This window comes from Piliocolobus tephrosceles, chromosome 4 (assembly GCF_002776525.5).
Source record: "Piliocolobus tephrosceles isolate RC106 chromosome 4, ASM277652v3, whole genome shotgun sequence".
NCBI lineage: Eukaryota > Metazoa > Chordata > Mammalia > Primates > Cercopithecidae > Piliocolobus > Piliocolobus tephrosceles.
The window spans coordinates 178,052,648-178,073,669 of record NC_045437.1 but is presented as its reverse complement, the minus strand read 5'-3'; the positions used below and the strand labels follow the sequence as shown (position 1 = coordinate 178,073,669).

Sequence of the window (21,022 nt, the reverse complement as noted above, 5' to 3'; positions counted from 1 at the left end):
GAGGGCGCGGGGAGAGAGAGAGAGAGAGAGGATTCAACTTGCTATGGCTTCAGTTCAGCTTTCCTTGGATGTGCAAGTGCAGTGGCATCATTTACTACCCAGAGCAAAGAGGCTACACTGATAAGAACAAAATGTCCTAAAGGCAATGCCACTGTGCCTCTGTTCAAGGCCAGTGAGCACCAGGTCCGTGTGCTGAGTGGGGGAGTGATAGAGTGAAGGATGACCAGGAACAGCAGAAGGACCAGCCCAGCTTCTGTCCTTCCAGGGAATAGCTGGATAGAGGCAATCAAGGGTCTGTAGTTTTCATCGGATTCTTTGAAGGGTTAAGATAGGATTAGGAATCTCTTCCACTTCCCCCTTGTTCTAAAGGGAGGTGGATATGGAGCTGACAGAATCAGCACAGCCTTGGCCCAGGCTCCACAACAGCAGCTGCCTTTGCCTCCTAAGCTCAGAGCCTTCCCTGGGCCTCCCAAGCCTCTCTTCCTACACTATTCCTCCTGCCTCCTTTTCCTGAAGCTTCAGCTCTGGCCTGGCTTTTCTGTGAAGCTGAGTCCCAAGATACCCACTCCAAGGTGAAGCAGACCGGGAGCTGGCCAACCAACTCACCCACCAACCTGTGCCTCAGCTTACTGCAGCCCAACCCAACAAGCATTCAGGCTGCCATTGCTCTCTGGACAGGTGTGGGCGTTTACATGGATTGGTCTGGAAAGGGTGAGGGTTCGCCGAGCTGTGGATGGGTCCTTGCTTGTAGGTCTTCAGAAGTACATTTGCCGCTATCCTGAAGTGGCATCCTGGGAGGGAGGCTGCCCCTGGACAAAACCAAGCAGCTATCCCAGGGCCAAGACCAAGCCCTCCCAGAAGCTGATGAAGCCTAAGGGACCCCAGGTGAATGAGTCATCTCATTCACTCCCAATCAGTCCTGTGAACAGTAGACCCAATAACACAATTGTTGGATAAACAACAAAAACCATCTACTAGATCTGGACAAGCTGGGCCAGCCTGACAAGGCTGCAACTGCCAGCACCCCCTGTGGTGTCATCCTTGGGCAACAGCTGCTAGTGCCACTAGGACAGGGTTGACCGTAGATACTGAAACAATTGAGAACTTCTCAGATGCCAGGACTACAGTCAGAACTACCTTGGGGACCACCTTGGCCAGTCATTTTTTGGTAAGAAGAGGATGCTGAGTCCAAAGAAGGGAAATAACTTGACTGAGGTCACACAGTGAATTAGAGGCAGGTCCTGGCCTGTCACTGCACACTCTTGCCTTCTGGCCCAGTGCTCACTGCACAAGATCAGGCTCACTTCAAATCAGACAGCATCTTGGCTGCATGTGACCTGAAATGTGGCTATGCATCAAGGGAATGAAAGGCCTCCCTATTCTCTGTGCCCTAGTTCTCCTTCTCAATCCAAGATCTGTGTGTTAGGTTCAGATCTAGATCTCTCCTTGTTCAGAGTGTCCCAAGGAGAGTCAGGGCCCATCACCTCAGGACGACCTGGTCCAACAGTCAATTGAGATACGGAGTGTATTCTGTCCACAGTCACAGTATCAGAGTGAAAGGTCCCTCAGCCTCCATCCGCCACACCTCCACCTTCCACATGAGGGTGCGGGAGGAGTGGCTGCTGAGGAGCCTGAGCAAGGCGTGTGTGAGGGAACACCCGAGTGCATGTCAGCCTCCCTCATGTGTAACTCAATTCCAGTGCTGGACGCTGACAATTCCCGGGCAAGCGGCTGGAGATCCAGAAGTGCTTGGTATTTTCCAGTAAAGACCATGTTACTCTACAAGAAGGTTATCACCCCATTTAACTAAAATAGAGAAAATAAGAGCTTTTAAGAAACTATGAGCAACAAAAGAAGAGGTTAAAACCAGGGCCGATTTTCCCCATGTCCCTGCCACCAACTTGGGAGTTGGGCAGATCTGAGCCGAGATCCTGGCTCTGTTCTTCCAGAGCTGGATGATTTCAAGTAAGACACTTGATCTCTCTGAGCCTCTGCTTCCTCTTTTACAGGATGGGAAGGAAGACAGAGTTGTACAGCTACTGCCTTAGATAACAAAGGAAAATGATGTAATGAGAACATAGTTAATATCATTAAGACAGGTCAAAAATACAAGCTCTCAATTTATAGAGAGGAAAGTTTCATCGTGGGGTTTCTTAAATAGTGAGATCATATAGTACATTTCAAATGCTATTTTTCATAATTTTCTAGGCCATTGTCTATGTTTACAGCACTGCTAAAGAACCGAGGTGCCTGCCGTACTGGCGCAGCGCGTACATTCCTGTTTGCTGGTCCAGGTGCATGTACAAAGCTTGGTTTTGCAAAACATCATGCAGTGAGCAATCCAAGCCACAAGACTGCAGGGATGCGCACATCCACAGAAATGCCACAAGGTGACTGTGGGGCTCGACAGCTTGTTGTGGACAGGATGGGTTCTATCCAGGTGAGTTTATAAAAGATGAAAGACGTACAGATAATAATTTAAGTCAGACTTAAGTAATTCACTTTATTTTTGTAAACCTGAGGAGAAAACCAAGAACTTCTTTTACTGGTGACAGAAGGAAATAAAAAAGGGAATCTCAAATAGTTTACGGGGGCAATGTCCTCTTTTCTGTTACACAAGACTTTAGTAAGCCATCTTCCACACCCTGAGGGGAAGACAAGCCTTAGAAACAAACTGTTTTGTATTTGGCTTAGAGTAGAGAGCAGTTTTACTTTGATCTTGACACCAGCCAGGAGATTTGGTGGGGGACTGAAGGGCAGTAATGGGGAAGAGTACTCGGGACAGGATGAGTACATAAGCAGTTCTTCAGCCCCCGCTCTTCTGCTAGAGTCTTGTAATGCCACTGCCTCAGATAGACCAAAGGACCATGGTGTGAGCTGGGGAAGATGTCACTGTCAAGATCAAAGGGGAGGAAGGGGTTGACAAGTATGAAAAGCCCCAAAATACACTTGAGAAGAGGCTAAAATGATTTTCTGGGCCGGGTGTGGTGGCTCACGCCTGTAATCCCAGCACTTTGGGAGGCTGAGGCGGGCGGATCACCTGAGGTCAGGAGTTCAAGACTAGCCTGGCCAACATGGCAAAACCCCATCTCTACTGAAAAGTACAAAAATTAGCCAGGTGTGGTGGCGGGCGGCTGTAATCCCAGCTACTTAGGAGGCTGAGGCAGGAGAATCGCTTGAACCCAGGAGGTGGAGGTTGCAGTGAGCCAACATCGCGCCACTGCACTCCTGCCTGAACAAGAGCTAGACTCCATCTCAAAAAAAAAAAAAAAAAAAAAAAAGAAAGAAAGAAAATTATGAATGAGGCTCTTATACCAGGCAGAAGAAATTAAGGAAAATCTAGAGAGAAAAACCTAATCACTCCTAGTACATGACGGTTCTATAACCTTGTGATGACGGTGTAAAGACCTCGAGGGAGGGAGGATTTTCCAATTGCGGCAAACAGTGTGTGATCTTGCTCATGACCTGCTTGGAAGTGAGGCACAGGAAGACCACGATTGTGAATGATGGTGGCTGACCTGACTCAGAGCATAACCCGGCCCACAAGTCCCTCAACATACTGGCCATCTTGTAATGGCTGTTCCTTTACCCAATTTAATGAATAGTATACCTCATTTACTGCCAACTTCCAAAGACACCAATGTAATCATACACTAGGAACTTTAACTGTAGAATAATTACAACCCAGCGAATGAATGAGCAGGCTGCCTGCCATCATTAAAGGTTATGGCATGTAAGGGTGAGCAACCAATCCCACTTAAATACCCATTAGACCCCACAATGATCTATAGATTTGATGCAATTTCAATAAAAATCCCAACAGGACTTTTTAATAAACAAATTCTAAAATTTATGGAAGGAAAGAGAACTAAAATGACTAAAACAAGATTTAACATAAAGCTATAGTAGTCAAGATAACCGGTTAATGGTATTGGCAAACAGATACATAGATCAAAGGAATTGAATGAAGAAGACAATAATGGACCCACATGTACATGGCTAACTGGTTTGACACATAAGCAAAGGCAATTCATTGGAGAAAGCATTTTGAAAAATATCGGTATGGTATGCAAAACATCTCACAAAAACCCTCAGCCATTTTAAACCTCACATTTTATATAAAAACTAACCCCAAATGGATTATAGATCTCAATGAAAAACATATAACTATAAAATATTTTGAAGAAAACATAGAAAAGCATCTTCATGACCTGGGGTTAGGCAAAGAGTCCTTAGAATGACACCAAAAGCGTGATAAAATGAAATAAAAAATTGATAAACTGAACATCATCACAAGGAAAACTTTTGCTCCATGGAAGACACTGTTAAGGGGATGAAAAGACAGGCTACAGATGTAGAGAAAATATGTACAAATCACAGCCAACAGAGGACTTGTATCTAAAATATATAACAACTCTCAAAAGTCCACAGTAAGAAAACCAATCAATTTGAAAGTGGATAAAAGACTTGAAAAAACACTTCACCAAAGAGGATATACAGAGAGCAAATATGCACATGACTTCATCACTAACTATTAGGAAAACACAAATTAAAACCACAATGAGATGCCACTACATACAATCAGAATGGCTAAAATAAAAATTGCTGACAACGTCAAGTACTGGCAAAAATGCAGAGCCACCAGAACTCTCATTCATTACTGATAGGAACGCACGATGCCAAAGTCACTTTGGAAAAGAGTAGCAGTTTCTTAAGCCTATCATATGATCCAGAAATTCCACTCCTGGGTATTCAGCTTAGAGAAATGAAAACTTATGTTCACACAAAAACCTGAACATCAATGTTTATAGCAGATGGATTCATAATCACCCAGAAGTAGAAACAACCCAAATGGTCCTTCAACAGGTGAATGAATAACTGTGGTACCTCTAATACAACGGAATACTTTTCAGCAATAAAGTATCCACGGATCCTCATAGAATATACCAGCAGTTAACACACCAATGATTTTGCTTGCAAGGCAGTAGCCCAGAATGACATTCCAGGGCAAAACCTAACCATCCCAAATCTCCCGTGGCCAAATGCACTGCAAAATCCCAAAGACCAGGGGTTTTCAAATGTATTCCTCAGGCCCCTGAGCTTTCATAAAAAGTAGGGGGTGGTTCCTCCTTGCCTCAACCACAGCAATTCTATAGTATCTATTTTCCAGATTGGAGTTGCATGTAGAGTTTCCTTTCAAAAGATGTATATTAGCAAAATCTGTGATGGTGGTTATGAAAGATCTAGACTGTTGCTACTGTTCAGAAGGACCTCCCCAGGGTATGGATGGTCATCTGTTTGGTTATCTATGTGCTGGACCCTCTAGCAGCTACTGCAGAGGGCATAGTCTTTTTGAGGAACAATGTCTCCTCTCTTCAGGCTCAAAGCTGAGTGACATTAGCCTGACTCCCTTACTTGGTGTCTAACCTTTTTGGAATTCAATGTTTTGTTAGCATGCTTTTGTCCAGTTTAGCGGGGGCTCCTGGCCTTCCTGCCTCCACTAGTTCTTTGCACCTGTGAGCTCACCTGTTCCATGCTTACACAAATGTCTGCTTTTCTCCAGGCCTGAGGAGCCCTGTCTTCTAGTTCCAAGCAGTCTTGTCTTTCCTTCTGTTGATTTCCTTCACAGAACAAGAACTGGAGAAAAGTCCATGCCCTCAGTGAAAACAGTGTGGATACTTTTGCATTCTCACCTTACCTAATCTCTCAGCAACATTTGATGTTACTGATCACTCCTCTCTTCCCAATACATCTTCACTCAGCTCTCAGGACATCCCATTCTCCTACCTTTCTCTCTCTGACTCCTTTGCAGATCCATCCAGAATTCCTTACAGCTCAGCCCTACACTGCTATCTTTCCTTTTCCCTCCATATTTCCATCCAAGTTGATCTTACTCATGGCCACAGTTTCAACGATCAACATGCCAAGGCTCTCCACATTGACATCTCTAGCCCAACCTCTCCTCCAAGCTTCAGGTTTATATACAGTTGCTTACCTGACATCTCCACTTGAATGTCTCATAGATACTTTGAAACCTCAAACTAACCCAGTATGTTCCCCCTCTCAACCAAACATGATTCCTTTCTCTTGTTCCCAACCCCATAAACATCACCACCAGGCATCCAGTTCCAGTCAGAAATCCAGAATCATCCCTGACTCTTACCTTCTTCCTCAATGTCCATATCCAATCCATCACCAAGTCCTGTTGATTTTACTTCTCAATATCTCAAATGCATTCATTTCTCTCCATAATTACCATGTGTACCTGTGCCCCACTCCAAACCACTCTCCACACAGAAGCCAAAGGAATCTCTTAAAAACACAAATGTGATATCATCCCTTTGCTTAATATCCTTCAACAGCTTCCCATTACTCACAAGACAAACACAAAAATCCTTAACTTGGGCTATGAGCTCCCATCTTGCTCCTGCCTGTTTCTCATCTGCTCTTAATGTCCCCTTGCTGTCTATGACACCAATTTCCTTCTCCACTTTATCAAATGAGTCACCATCTTTCCTGCCATTGGGCCTTGGCACCTGCTGTTCCTACACTTTTGCCTACTGACATCTATATATCTTTCAGATCTTAGCTCACTTCACCGCCTTGGGGAAGCCTTCTTGGACTGTGCCAGGTTGTTCCCCTTTTATATGTTTTGATGGCATTACATCTCTTCTCTTCACAGGGAAGTATGATGTCAGTTATTATCTGTGGGTTTATTTAATGTCTGGTTCCCTCCCTGGAGTATAAGCCCTGCAAAAGCAGGGATTGGGGGTTTGTTCTGTGTGGTATATCACCTGGCACTCTGGAGCTACGTTTACGGAATGCATGATTGTCTCTGTAGAACCCGGGTGGTTTCCCTGGGGCATACACAGGACAGACTGAAGAACTGCTCCCCTCACAGCTGAACTGCCCCCAAGGTAATGGTGTGACAAAGATGGGCTAAAATTTTCTAATGTGTGATCCCAATGGAATGAATAAATTATTTCCACCAAGTAATAAATGTAACATTTTAAAGAAGTAATCTATTCACAGTAACATTAAAATTATAATATACCTAGGGAAAAAATCTAATTTTAAAAACCAATAAGGACATGTGAGAGCTATATGAAGAAAATTATAAGATTTAAAAGACATAAAAAGAAGACAAAAATAAATTGAGAGATACCTTGTTCACGGTGGGAAGACAATATTATAAATATGTCAACTCTTTCACCAATTACTTGATAAATTACATGTTGTTCCAATCAAAGCTAAACGTGGTTTTCTGTAGAAACTAACAAACCTTCTAAAACGTAGATGAAAGACTAAAAGGCCAAGAAAGCCAAGAAAATTACGAAAAAGAATAAGGGGTATGTGTTTATGCATGTGCTGGTGGAAGGGGAGGGTACACATCACACCAGATTCTTGATTCTAGCTAATATTCTAATTCGTATATGGGAACTTGGTATATGACAAATCTCATCTCAAATTAATAGGGAAAGGATTGAAACTGTGCCCCAAAGATTAAAGACACCAATCCCTAACAGAGGTTACAAGATGGCAGACAAAAAACAACATGCTGAAACACTAAAACGCCTCTGCTTATGAGGCAAAAGAACTGGCTGAAATCTGTTAGAACCAATATGGCCGGCTGGAGTTTGGATAGAATGAGCCTGCTGATGTCACAGCCCGAATTTTCACTGCATGTTTCATACTAACCCTCCCCTGAATTTGCACATAGGATCCATGAGGTAGCATGAAGAGATTATTGTACATGCCCCAGGACTTTCCAAACCTCTTCTTTCCTTCCACCAACCACCTCTCATCCTGGAATCCACCCCTCTAACCTTTTCTAATAAAATTACTGCCTTAAAGCCAGGGCAGGGAGACAGATTTGAGCTGGAATCCTGTCTCCTTGTTAATCAACATATAATAAAAGCATTTCTTTTCTCAAAAACCCAGTGTCATGGAATTGGCTTCTAGCACATCAGGCAGTGAGCCCCTTTTGCTTGGTAACAGTATGATCTAATTAATACATGGAGCTGGAACTACCAAGATGGAAAAACAAAACTAGAATCTTATCCTATACCATGATAAAAAAATAAATTCAGGGCCAGGCACGGTGGCTCATGCCTGTAATCCCAGCACTTTGGGAGGCTGAGGTGGATGGATCACCTGAGGTCAGGAGTTCGAGACCATCCTGGCCAACATGCCGGAACCCCTGTCTCTACTAAAAATACAAAAATTAACTGGGCTTGGTGGTGCATGCCTGTAGTTCCAGCTACTTGGGAGGCTGAGGCAAGGGAATCGCTTGAACCCAGGAGGCAGAGGCTGCAGTGAGCCAAGATCATGCCACTGCACTCCAGCTTGGGTGACAGAGCAAGACCTCGTTTCAAAAAATAAAATAAAAATACAAAATTAGCCAGGTGTGGCGGTACATGCCTGTAATCCCAGCTATTTGGGAGGCTGAGGCAGAAGAATCGCTTGAACCAGGGAGGCAGAGGTTGCAGTGAGCCAAGATCATGCCATTGCACTCCAGCCTAGGCAACAAGAGCGAAACTCCGTCTCAAAAAAAAAGTCAGGTGGATTAACGACTACATCTGAAACATTTTTAGAAGAAAATATAGACTTATCTTTATGAGCTTGGAATAGAAAATGAGTTTTCAAAGACTAAACCCTACAAAGCACGAGGGAAAGATGATAAACATGACATCCAAAATTTCTCATACTAGAAAATACACTATAAAAAGATTAAGAGAGGCCGGGTATGGTGGCTCACACCTGCAATCCCAGCACTTTGGGAGGCCGAGGCAGGTGGATCGCTTGAGTTCAGGAGTTCAAGACCAGCCTGGAAAACATGGCAAAACCCCGTCTCTATTTAAAAAAATACAAAAATCAGCAGGGTATGGTGGCACGTGCCTGCAATCCCAGCTACTTGGAAGGCTGAGGCACAAGAATTGCTGGAACCCAGGACGTAAAGGTTGCAGTGAGCTGAGATCACACCACTGCACTCCAGCCTGGGTAACAGAGCAAAACTCCATTCAAAAAACAAAAAAAGAAAGTCAGATAGGAAGAATATATTTGCAAGCCTATAAAAGATATATTCTATCCACTAAAAATATTAGTGGATAGAATATATAGAAATTCCCTACAAATCAGTAAGACAAACCAACAGAAAAGACAGGCTAAGAACATGTATAAGCAATTCACAATTCACAAGATATGTACAAACTGCTCAAAACTTATATGCTTATGTTCAAGGTCACTAGTAATCAGGGTAGGCGAATTAGTGAGATACCATTTCACACCTACGAAAGGTGCTAAAATTTAAAAATCTGCGAGTTATTTTCAAAGAAAGAAGAAAATGGAAATTGTGCAACAGTAGTTGTTTATTTGAGTAACAGGAGGTAGCAGGGCTGTAGGGAAATACTTGGATTTTAGCTGCTCAGTCCAAGTTGTCCAGGAGGCAGCAGCAGCAGAGAGCAGCCCAGCAAGCAGCCAGGACTGCCTGACACCCGCTGTCGTCCATCTTCCTTTCCCGTTCTACCACGTACACTGTTGAAGGGGATACAGGGCAGGCAGGGGAGAGAGAGACCCAGTCAGAGGGGACTTGGAGTGGCAGCATCCTGGTAGAACTTATCACACTCTGCAGCGACTGGTTCTGTCTAGATTGTTAGCTCCACGAGGGCAGGGCAGGGGCCAAACTGATCTGATTCACTGCCCTTTCCCTGCTTTAGTGTCTGGCACACATCAGGTACTCAGCAGCTATCAGACCACTTTCCTGCCACCTCTCCTTCTCCAAGCTGACCAGGAAACCCAACCCAGTACTTTATTTATTGCTTGTCCAAAGTGATCCAATTCTCAATGCAACCCTTGCCCTGAGCCTGACTCCTGCAGCCTGATATGGCAGGCACTGGAGGAAATCTTTACACATGATTTCATTTAATCCTCCCAACAGCGCTGTATTACTATCATCATTTTATAACTCTCATATACTGTTAGTAGGAGTGGGAATGGACAGAATCTCTTTGAAGGATAATTTTAGGGGGAAGGGGAGAGACAACAACTGCAACCCAGAAAATTTGTATCTGGAATTTATCCTGCAGAAATAATTGTCCCAGTGTTCAGAGATCTATGTAAAGTATGGTTGTTGCTGTATCAAAATAACCCCAAACTAGCTTTAATGTCTATCAACTGGAGTCCAGTTGGGTAAATTAAAGCACACCACATAATAGAATACTACACAGCCACTAAAAGAACCAGGTGGTTCTTCCATGTGGCCAATAATTTAAGGGATGAAAGCAAGGTCTAGAGCAGTGCATCTATTTTACTTGTACAATAAGAAGGATATACATACAAACACACACACGTTTCTGAAAGTATACAAGAACTTAAAAAGTTCAGGGTGTGGAGAGAGGTGGAGATTTTCACTTTGCTTTTACATTTTTCTCAAATCCAGGCTTGTCTGATTCCAAAGCCACACTCAAAGCTGCTCCTGAGGGTCCTCATGGCAGGAGGGTGGGGCCTGGCTAGTTTTAGCCTTGGATCTCTTCAAACGTCTATTTCAACTGCTATAAGATAGTTCCAGGGGCTTTAGGGGCAGTGGGCACTGACCAATCTGGGCTCCTAGCCCCAGTGGCCCCATCTTCAGTCCTGGGCTGCCTCCCTAAGTCACTGTTACCCAGACACTTCACATGGTCCAACTCCCCACAACCATGCTCCTCTTATAGCCTGACCTGGCACCTCCTAACCCATAGTTCCACCTATCAAATATGCCTTAAATCCAATTCTGTCTCCTCTCAGGCCCTGTGGCCTCTGTGAGCTCTAGGCTAGCACTAGGACTTCTGCTGGGCAAACCTGGCAAGTAGGGGATGCTATCAAATCACAACTCCCCCTCCAAGGAGCTCAAACCAGAGAGGACCCCTACACTGCTGCAATTCCTGGGGCTGAGCCCCTATTAACCCTCTCCCCCCAGCCCATGCCAGGTCCCAAACAGCTCATTAAGGCTCCTTTTGCAACCCCTGGCTCTCCACACCAGGTGGCAGTACTTCAGAATTTACCAAATCAACCCCAGCCTCTTCTCTTGGGGTTCCAGAAGGTAGTCAGGAGCCCACCTGAGCCAGGTTCTGGAGGAAGAGGGCATCAAGGGAGCAGGCACCATCGGTCTCTGCCTACGCACAGCCTTGAGGATTCCATGATGCTCCAGGGGCCACCTCCAGGTCCCTAACCAGCCCCCTGGCTCCCCTCACCCCAGTGAGTATGAACATCCATCATACTCCGCTTTCACCTCTCACTTCCTCAGCAGAGCCCCTCCATTCTTGCCTCCCACACTGCTGCTCTCCACCTCTGCCAGCCAGTGACCTCAGCAGCACCAGGACCCTTGTCAGGAAATTCAGTGTCTACTCAGCTGACCTTTGGTAGTGCCCACCCCACCCCTTGACCTTCTCTCAGCATCAGCAATACTGTCACTGGGCTCATTCTTTCCTGTGTCCTGGAAATATCCCTTTTTTTTTTTTTTTTTTGAGATGGAGTCTCACTCTTGTTGCCCAGGCTGGAGTACAGTGGTGCAATCTCGGCTCACTGCAACCTCCGCCTCCTAGGTTCAAGCAATTCTCCTGTCTCAGCCTCCCGAGTCGCTGGGATTACTGGTGCATGCCACCACACCCAGCTAATTTTTGTATTTTTAGTAGAGACAGGGTTTCATCTTATTGGTCAGGTTGGTCTCGAACTTCTGACCTCAGGTGATCCGCCCACCTCGGCCTCCCAAAGTGCTGGGATTACAGGTGTGAGCCACTGCACCTGGCCTCCCTCCACATTTTTATTCTGTCTACTCTTCCTCTGGGGCCTCCAATACCCCCCTCGGTCGCTGGGATATGGGACAAAGCCTCTTAGCCAAGGCAGCTGCCTATTCCTCCCAGATTCAGGCTTTATCATTCTTTTCCTCCTCCTCCTCAGACTGACATCTGTAGAACTCTGCACATTTACAGGTTTGTTCAAAATCAATGCAAGGTAGCATTCACATGTCAGTCTACTGCCTCCTCCTGCAGCACACTCCCACTGTCCTACACTTAACGACCCATCATGTCCTTTGCTCAAAAACAGCCAAGCCTCCTACTGCCTCAGCACTCTCCCTCTGGCCACCTAGACTGTTCACAGTGATTCCATGGATCCCATGGGTCTGAATCTGGCCACATCCAGCAACCCCAATACTGAGCTCTACCCCCAGGGCCTCAGATACCTCAGAGCCAAATCTGTGCCTAGCACAGACCAGCCCCATGCCTGTGTAGGACACACACAAAAAGACAACCCTAGCTGTGTTCTCAGAAAACATCTATCCCTATCTCTCCAAGTCTGTCTCCTTACCAAAGCTGTGCCCCAGCTGTTCTAAGCATTTCTTCCCAGGAATCTGAGGTTCAGCCGGAAGTTAGTCGGGTGAGGGGGTTGTGGGTGAGAGAGGTACTAGGTTTTCATCAGATTCTGGTGATGGGAGGTTCAGAGAGAAGCAGAGAACCTGGGAGCGCTAGGTGGTTCCTCTAAGAGGCCTTCCTGACCTACCCTATTAAGGGTCTTTCTGATTCTGAATTCCTGCCAGCACACTGTAACTGCAATCATTCAAAAACAGCCTTAGAAATATCAAGCAGTCCTTAAGAAGAATATAGCGCTGAGGCAGAGATGGACTCAAGTTGAGTATTTAGATGAAAAAGGTAGACTACAGGCCAGGACATATACAGTGTCCAGAAGAACAGAGTTTGGCAAGTAAGAATAGGAGACTTTTATTCTGTATGCCCGTGATGTTTCCCTTTTTACTTCTGTTATTAGAATAGAACAAAGAAAATAGGACTGTCTCAGAAGTGGCTGGCTTATTGTCAGTGTTTACATATTCCCTAACTAGACTCTAAGTCCCTAAAGTACAGGGTACAGGCTTTCTCCACATGCTGCCCCTAAGGGCCTGAGACACAGGGAGGGAAGGCTGGCTAGGAACTATAAGCAGCACCAACATCCTTCTAGGCAGGGGCAGAAGGCTACAGTGGGCAGTCCCTGCCTCATTCACAAGAGCCACATGGCCCACAGTCTAGGTCCTCACCACGTCATGAGTTCAAAGTCTACCAGTACACTGGGACTGATCTCAGTATCTTTAGTTATGCAGTAGTTTGAGTTGGCTCATTTGTGAATCTAGAGAATTGCTAGTAAGAAATTAACACAGAGAATAATCACATGCCCATTAAGACAAGAGTTCCACAACCAGCCATCTCTACTCCCTAAATGGCCTGGCAAATACAGATGGACACTGGCTCAAGGAAGCCCATTATCACCCAAGTGTGTCCTTAGCAGGTATGGGGAAAACCAGTCCTGTGCCAAGGCATTTCAGAAATATACTTTCCTAGGAAGTTACACATATGTAATTCTAATAATTCTAAATGTTGTATAAGAATTGGATGAAACAAAAGCAGAGTACAAAAACTGGAAGACATGGGGGATAATACCATGCTTGCACAAAGCTGCCATGAGGGGAAGACAAGTGGCTTCAACAGCCTTAGTCATCAGCAGGCTCATGGTTTCAAGTCTTAAGAGCCAGGTCTGGAAACAAGGCCAAAAGACCAGCTCAACTAGGGTCAGGAAAGAGACAGGTCAAAGTCATTAAGAGCCCACACCACTAGAGCAAGCTGGCTGTAGTAAGGCGCACTGCCTAGCCCAGTGCCCACCAACAAGCGACAAGGATTCCCTCACAATCATAAGGAAGTGGCCGGCTGAAATGTGGTCAGTGAAAGGGGATATATCAAACTAGAATTATAAAATGTTGTGAAAGCCTATCAAATATCAAAATGAAGTCTGATATTATGAGTGTCCAGCGGTAGTTATGCTGGAGTCTAAAATTAGATGATGAGTAAATCTGACTTTTGCTCAGCAGTGAACGGTGATTCATCAGAAACTGATCTTCAAAGACATCTTGCTCCTTGTGCTTTAAACCCTTACCCAAATGAATTGAAAGTAGGGACTTGAACAGATATTTGTATACCCATGTTCGCAGCAGTATTATTTAGAAACATAGTCAAAAGGTGGAAGCAACCCAAGTGTCAATGGATAAACGAAATGTGGTATAAATATACAATGACTATTATTCAGCCTAAAAAAGGAAGGAAATCCTGACACACGCTACAGCATGGATGAATCTTGAGGACACAGGGCTAAGTGAAATAAGCCAGTCCAGAAGGACAAATACTGTATGATTCCACTTATATGAGGTACTCAGTATAGTCAAATTCATAGACAAAGAAAGTAGAATGGTGGTTACCAGAGGCTTGAGGTAGGAAAAAGTGGTGAGTTGTTGTTCAATAGGGACACAGTGTCAGTTTGGGAAGATGAAAAGAGTTTTGAAGATGAGTGCTGGGGAAGGTTGCACAACAATGTGAATGTAATTAATGCCAATGAACTGTACATTAAAAAATGGTTAAAATGGCAAATTTTATGTTATGAGAATTTTATCATACACATAAAAACCTGCATTATTTTTTTCTTTTTTTAAGAGACAGGGTCTTGCTATGTCACCCAGGCTGGAGTGCAGTGGTGCGATCATAGCTCATGGTAACCTTGAACTCCTAGAATGAAGTGATCCTTCTGCTTCGGCCTCCTAAATAGCTAAGAAACTTGCATTATTTAATTCTCTGTTTATACATGAGAATTCCAGAACACTTCAGCATTTGGGAAAAAGACAACAGAGCTGAGCTTCGCAGCAGGCAAAACTCTGTATGTTGGTGGCTCAGGACGTTCTGTTCCAGCAGCAGCTTGAGTTCTCTTTGGTTTGGTGGCATGAATCAATCCTGCAGGCCCCCGGGGCCAGCCTGGACTCCAGCCAGCCAGAGACACCTCATGGTCACAAAACAGTCCACTCTGCCTGCCTGTGTGCCAGCCTACCCTCCTGCTTGAAGACTCTTCTACTGCTCCAACTATATCTCACATCCAGCAAATGTGCTGAAGGAGAAAGAAGCTGCTGTTGCTGACGCTTAGCTCAGTCTCCTTCCCACCTCACATGCTCACTCTGTATTTTCCTGACACAGCCAACCCTGCAGAGGAGTCTAGAAATAAAAGACATCATCCCTGACTCAGGCAGCTCACAGACCACTTGAGAAGAAGAGACAAAGACTCATCTCAGGAAGCTCACAGCCACTTGTCAAACTGGGCAGGAACAATAATAAACACAATTGGAACAAAATCAGGACAGATCCTTTCAATGAGTTAAGGTGAGAGGAATCTTTTTTTTTATTTTGTATTTTATTTTTTTATTTTTTTTTGAGACGGAGTCTCGCTCTGTCGCCCAGGCTGGAGTGCAGTGGCCGGATCTCAGCTCACTGCAAGCTCCGCCCCCTGGGTTTACGCCATTCTCCTGCCTCAGCCTCCCAAGTAGCTGGGACTACAGGCGCCCGCCACCTCGCCTGGCTAGTTTTTTGTATTTTTTAGTAGAGACGGGGTTTCACCGTATTAGCCAGGATGGTCTCGATCTCCTGACCTCGTGATCCGCCCATCTCGGCCTCCCAAAGTGCTGGGATTACAGGCTTGAGCCACTGCGCCCGGCCAGGTGAGAGGAATCTTAATCTTATTACCACCCTCTCCTCATTTCTCTCTTCTTGCACTCCTACAAGAAAATTAAGTAAATGATGGCTAGTGAGTGGCTCACCAAGAAATGGGCATCATCTTAGATGGGCCCTGGCTGCCACAGCCAGCCCTAATAGCCCTGGCTTCTGACTAATAGGGCCATGATGGCCTGACAGTCCCTTGCCCCCAGGATGGAACCGTGGGTTAGGGTGATTAATGCATGAACTACTATTTCATACCCTGCTGAGCAGCAAGAATGATGCTTGAAACCAGGGAAGCATAGACACAAAGCAAGGAGAGAAAAGGTAAGAGTGAAACAGAAATAGAAAACGACTCAGAAACCAAAAACCCCCAATGTCAGTGGCCCTTGAATATAAGACAACTACTGCCATGATTTTAGAAGGCTAAATAGAAATCAGGGAAATGATTTCCTCCTGGTTTTCAGGCACTGGATAACAGAAAAAAAATAGAGAGGTTACTTTGAGTGGAGCTGGCTCTTTGGAACTTGCCCAAATGGGCAGAGATCACCAAGGAGGTAGCTGTTGGGTTTTTCCAATTAGTGCGCAGGCACAGGCAGGCACAGACTACTCTGTTATCATCAATGTTAGCCTGATTCACATTGAGTGCTGGCCCATGAGTTTCATTCAAATAGTACTTGCTGCATTTTCTAAGAAGGTAAACACTGCCATATCATTTTTACTGAACATAAAACGTGTTTTATCTTAGGTATACAGACCATAACTGGCATCTAAAGGTAGCAGATTCCTGTGTTACTGATTAACAGCTCCAGCAGATATATTTATGCAAAGCACCCCAGGTTGTTTTCTTTTTCTACTGTCAGGCTTAATTTTATGACAGTAAAAATAGTAGTGTTTTCTCCTGAATGCACCTCAGTTTAGAGCCTGGTACACAGTGAGTTCCAACGTCAGGGATGGGACAGGATGACCATTCTCAATGAATGTGGTAAGAAGGTGATTCAGGGGCAACCCTCACTTGTAAGGACTGTCCCCTACCCCTCCCCTCTACTACCTGCAGCACACTGCCCACTATTTCAGAGAAACAAAGGCCATTCCTTGTAGATTTGCAAAGAACTGTGCGGGGTACCTGGGCTATGCCAAATTATCCACCGCAATTCCTGCTGTTTTGTAACACTGTTTTCTAACACAAGCTGACATCAACCCAGAATCAAGGGCAAATGGTCCTGAAAATCCCCACTTTACCCACAGAGATGTGATTATTTGGCAAATGTTGAGGCCAGAGACTTCACCAGCGGAGAAAAGGAGACAGAAGTGGTGCCCTGGCTTGTACAACTGTGACTAGGACTCTGGCCCCGGAAGACAGGGCCAGAGTTTAGGGAAACAACTCCCTTCCATGGTGAACTCTATCAGGGCTGGCCAGCTTGTCACTGAAGCCAGTTTAAAAAGTCTCCACAATCATGACCAGCCTCTTGCCATGAAACCCTTAAGGTGGAAAACTAAGTAAGGTTGGCCTTGTAGATGGAGCAGGTATGTAGGGACCTTCCAAAAATATGCCAGGAAGGCCAGAAGGCATCTGATTTCTCCCCATCTGGTAGAGTTCAGCTGCCAAAGCGGTGGTTTTATTTACAGCGCTACCAATTTGGAGAACTAAGAAATAGAGCAGAAGGACTCTCAGCAAACTCCAAAAGCCCAGTATACAGCATACTTGACCTAGGGTACACTCCTGGATAGTGTGTTTGCAATGCTGCTGTCATCATCTGTCCATATCACAGCACAAGCAGACCAAATCCCTTGGGCCTGGCAGCCCACCAAGGAACACAGGGCAAAAGCAAAGAGAGGCAGTGCTAGAGTTGGGACACCCTAGGGTCCAACCTCAGTGCCACCTTGAGGGTGTGACAGCCGCTTCCAGCTTTAGTTTCCTTGCCTGTAAAATAGGGATGAGATTAGCACCTATTCCTTTATTGGGTTCTTCAATCCACATAGGCCAGTGCCTAACATACAGCGGGTATTCTGTATACGCTAGCTGCTACTATTGCTCCCAAAACAGAGATCTGAAGGATGGAAGGCAGGGCTTCCCAATCGCTAAGAAACCTGGAAGCAACATGGGCATTACATAGAACTGATACACCCTACAGATAGTTGCATTTTACACAATGAATTGGAGTCTTTTTGAAAAATGAACAAGAGACATGGAAATGGGAAAAAAAGAGGTGTCTGTTGATCTAAGGTACTGCCTTAGTGCAACTCCTTCTGGATGCTAGGCTCTAAAGTGATAATCCAGGAGGGCCAGGGGCACTGCCTCCTAATGATATTCACAACCACAGCCATTCTTATTACACCGACCATATCAGCTAGCTGGAGCGGGTTATCATCAACAACCCTTCTACCAACTCCCCCCGTCAACACTCTTCTCCCATGATTGAACAGGGAAATGGAAATGGTCCTATTTAGCAATTCCTTTTGACCTCCAAGATAAACCCTGGGGACCCTCAGCTCCTAATTTTATCTGGATAAAAATGTTGAGGACCGCAATACCACTTATCACTCTATGCTCACAGCTTACCACAGGGCACTCAGTAGGCCTGGCACACAGGAGACACTAAATGAATGAATGAATGGACAAATAACCTGCCCTACACTCCTTACCTCAGGTGGAAAAGTCTGTCTTATAAAGAAACTGCAGATATGGGCTTAGCTAGCTACAATATGAAGCAACTGCAAAGCACTGATAAGGAAAAATATGAGACCCAATCACTCTCAAGTTCTTAAGAAAGTGAGTCACTCCACTTCTGTCAGGTCAACCCTTCAAAAGAGATCTTGGCATACTCTGAATTTTCTAGAAAGGGGCTGAGGGCAGTCCTTGATATCAGGGCCATCACTTTATTCCAAAGGGAATAATCTGCCTGAGAGAAGATCTTGGAAGAGAATCAAGCAAGCAAAGGGAGCTTAGGGTCCTGAGTCCAGCTAGGCCAGGAAGAGTGCACCCAGTAACCACACGATATACCTTTTTCACAGAGGCTTCAAATCTGCAGCCCTAGGACATCTTGCCCACAGCCCTGGGGAGTTCATAGTCACCCACTAGCTGCCTGAGGGTACTTGGAAAGGGCTTTTTTTGGAGGCTCAGGAGGAGGAGAGAGGAATATTGATCCTTCATAAACAAACTACCCATGATATACATTCTCCCCAAAAACAAAAATTCATTTTTACCCATTAAGAACAACTCACAATATAATCTTGCACTCTCTCTCTCTCTAAAATTCTCCAGGCTGAAAAGGTATCCCAGGCTAGCAAATGGACTAATTTCAAAGGTAAATGGAAAAGCTCAGAGGAAACCAAGGCACTACTTAAAAAAGAAAGAAAAAAGCCTAATGGAGATTTTTTTTTTTTCCTAAGGAAAATGCAACTGAAAATCATCAAAATGTTTTCTAAGCTGTTCCCAAGTTATAGTCTTTAAGCAAGTGTGTTCCTGGGGAAAGGGCCTGATGACTAGAACCTCAAGAGAAAGCTCAGGTACAACCTCCAGAACAAGAATGCATGTGCTCTTTATGTGTGTGTGTGTGTGTGTGTGTGTGTGTGTGTGTGTGTGTGTTGTAGGGGGAGAGGGCTCTACTCCTTCCCCTTGCTTCAGAAAGCCCTGAGTCTAGAAGCCTGAGGATGGGTCAGGGCAACCTTAGGAGTATGCTACCTTTTCCAATCAGGATCCCAGCCTGGCTATACAAGGCACCCTTGATCAAATGAGGAAAAGGCCACTAAGCCCAGCAGGGAGAGAAAAGGAAGGGAGCAGTGTTAGCCTCTCGAGACCAAAAGCATTGCAGCCCTGATAGTATAAAAGCAGCAACCTTCCTGGTACAAGCTGATAAGATTTTCAACAGGAGTTGATAGGAAAGTAAATATTTCCTGGAGAAGGAACCCACTCCCTCAGAGAGCCAGGGTAAGCCTGGAACAGCAGAAGACCAGGGCAGGCTACTCAAACACTGCAATGATCTGCTCAATGGGTCTGTCTCCATGGACCCCCATCCCCTGCCAAACTGCCAGTTCAGCTCACAGGGGAGGAGCTGGGTCCTCTTCAGATCTGTATCCCCAAAGGTCTAGCTCTTACAGATACAGGTTCACTGGATTCAGAGATTATGCGTAACATACCTGGCTTAATCAATTTAAGTAAAATGTAAGTCCCTTAACCTCTCTGTGGGTAAAAAAACTCAGCATGACGTCAACCGTGTGATACTAACATCTGAAATGGGGACCTCGGTGAAAGCTGATAATCACTCCTCAAGACTTGCATATTCTTAGAGACCGAGATACAGCCGAGGATATACAGACTATATAAAGTTATACAAACTTTTTTTTTTTTTTTGAGACAGGGTCTCATTTTGTCACCCAAGCTGGAGTGCAGTGGAGTGATCTCAGCTCACTGCAGCCTTGACCTCCTGGGCTCAAGCGATTCTCTGGCCTCAGCCTCCCAGATAGCTGGGACTGCAGGCGTGTGCCCCTATGCCCAGATAATTTTTTGTATTTTTTGTAGGGACAGGGTTTTGTTACGTGGCCCAGGCTCACGTGATCCACCCACCTTGACCTCCCAAAGTGCTGGGATTACAGGTGTGAGCAATTGTGCCCCACCTATACAGACTTTTTAAAGTTAAAAACACACACACACAAAACACCACACTCAACAACACTACTTTTTTCATTTCCCACCCTACACCAACATACCAACAACACTTTTATGTAGCATTATATTAGCTGCAAATACATCCTCTGGACAGAGACTAACACACCAGATGAATTTCAAAAAGGGCTATATCACAACATTTATACCAAAATGTTAACTGCTATCTCTGGGTATCAGTTATGCATTAATAATGCAAAGTAAATAATGTGCAAATAAATTATGCACATTATTTACTTTGTCAAAGGAAAAGCATTTCTGTAATTTAAAAAGTGATTTTCTAAAAAGTGGCCAGGTTTCTCTGTGTGAGAGCCAGGGTATAACCCAGGAACAGGAACTCTGGCCTATTATCAGGGCTGAACTAAGTAGGGGTTTGGAAGAAACCAGCTCTTCTGGACCACTGATTGCTCCGGACTTGGTCCTCACACTTGTGTTACTGTCTGCTGTGCTAAGTTCCTACCCAGTGATAAAGACACCAATCCTTGCTATCTTCATTTTCAGCATTTTAATTATAATATTCTATGTCATGTCCTGATTTTTAGAGCATCTCAACTCTGTGGCTCTGAGGAGCCACACTATAAGCAGAATATAATTGATTTTTTAAAAGGCACCAAATTCTACTAGTATAGACAGTTCTCCTGAGAGTGACTTCCATGAAAATCTATAGGAATCTTTAGCGAATGAAGAAGCTGTCAGTTTTCAAGACATTCCTTCTCAAGTTTCCCCTGCGGCTAACCACACCGTCCACTGAGAAGATTGCACTAGGTGCCTATGGGCACTGTGCCACACAGGCAGCTGGTGTGGTAAG

General features: G+C 44.9%; 1 protein-coding gene across 3 annotated transcripts in view; it reads right to left on the bottom strand.

The window, feature by feature from the left end:
- The window catches only part of CYSTM1 (cysteine rich transmembrane module containing 1), a 66,465-nt gene that overhangs the window by 5,223 nt on the left and 40,220 nt on the right, over nucleotides 1-21,022 (bottom strand). For 2 of the 3 annotated variants that reach the window (XM_026454481.1, XM_026454482.1), the window contains exon 3: nucleotides 9,351-9,534. The exons of the other annotated variant lie outside the window; for it this stretch is intronic. In XM_026454481.1, the coding sequence (XP_026310266.1) occupies nucleotides 9,425-9,534 (110 nt within the window). In that variant the 3' untranslated portion in view covers nucleotides 9,351-9,424. Of the gene's footprint in view, nucleotides 1-9,350; nucleotides 9,535-21,022 lie in introns of those variants that run through there. 3 annotated transcript variants of the gene reach the window in all.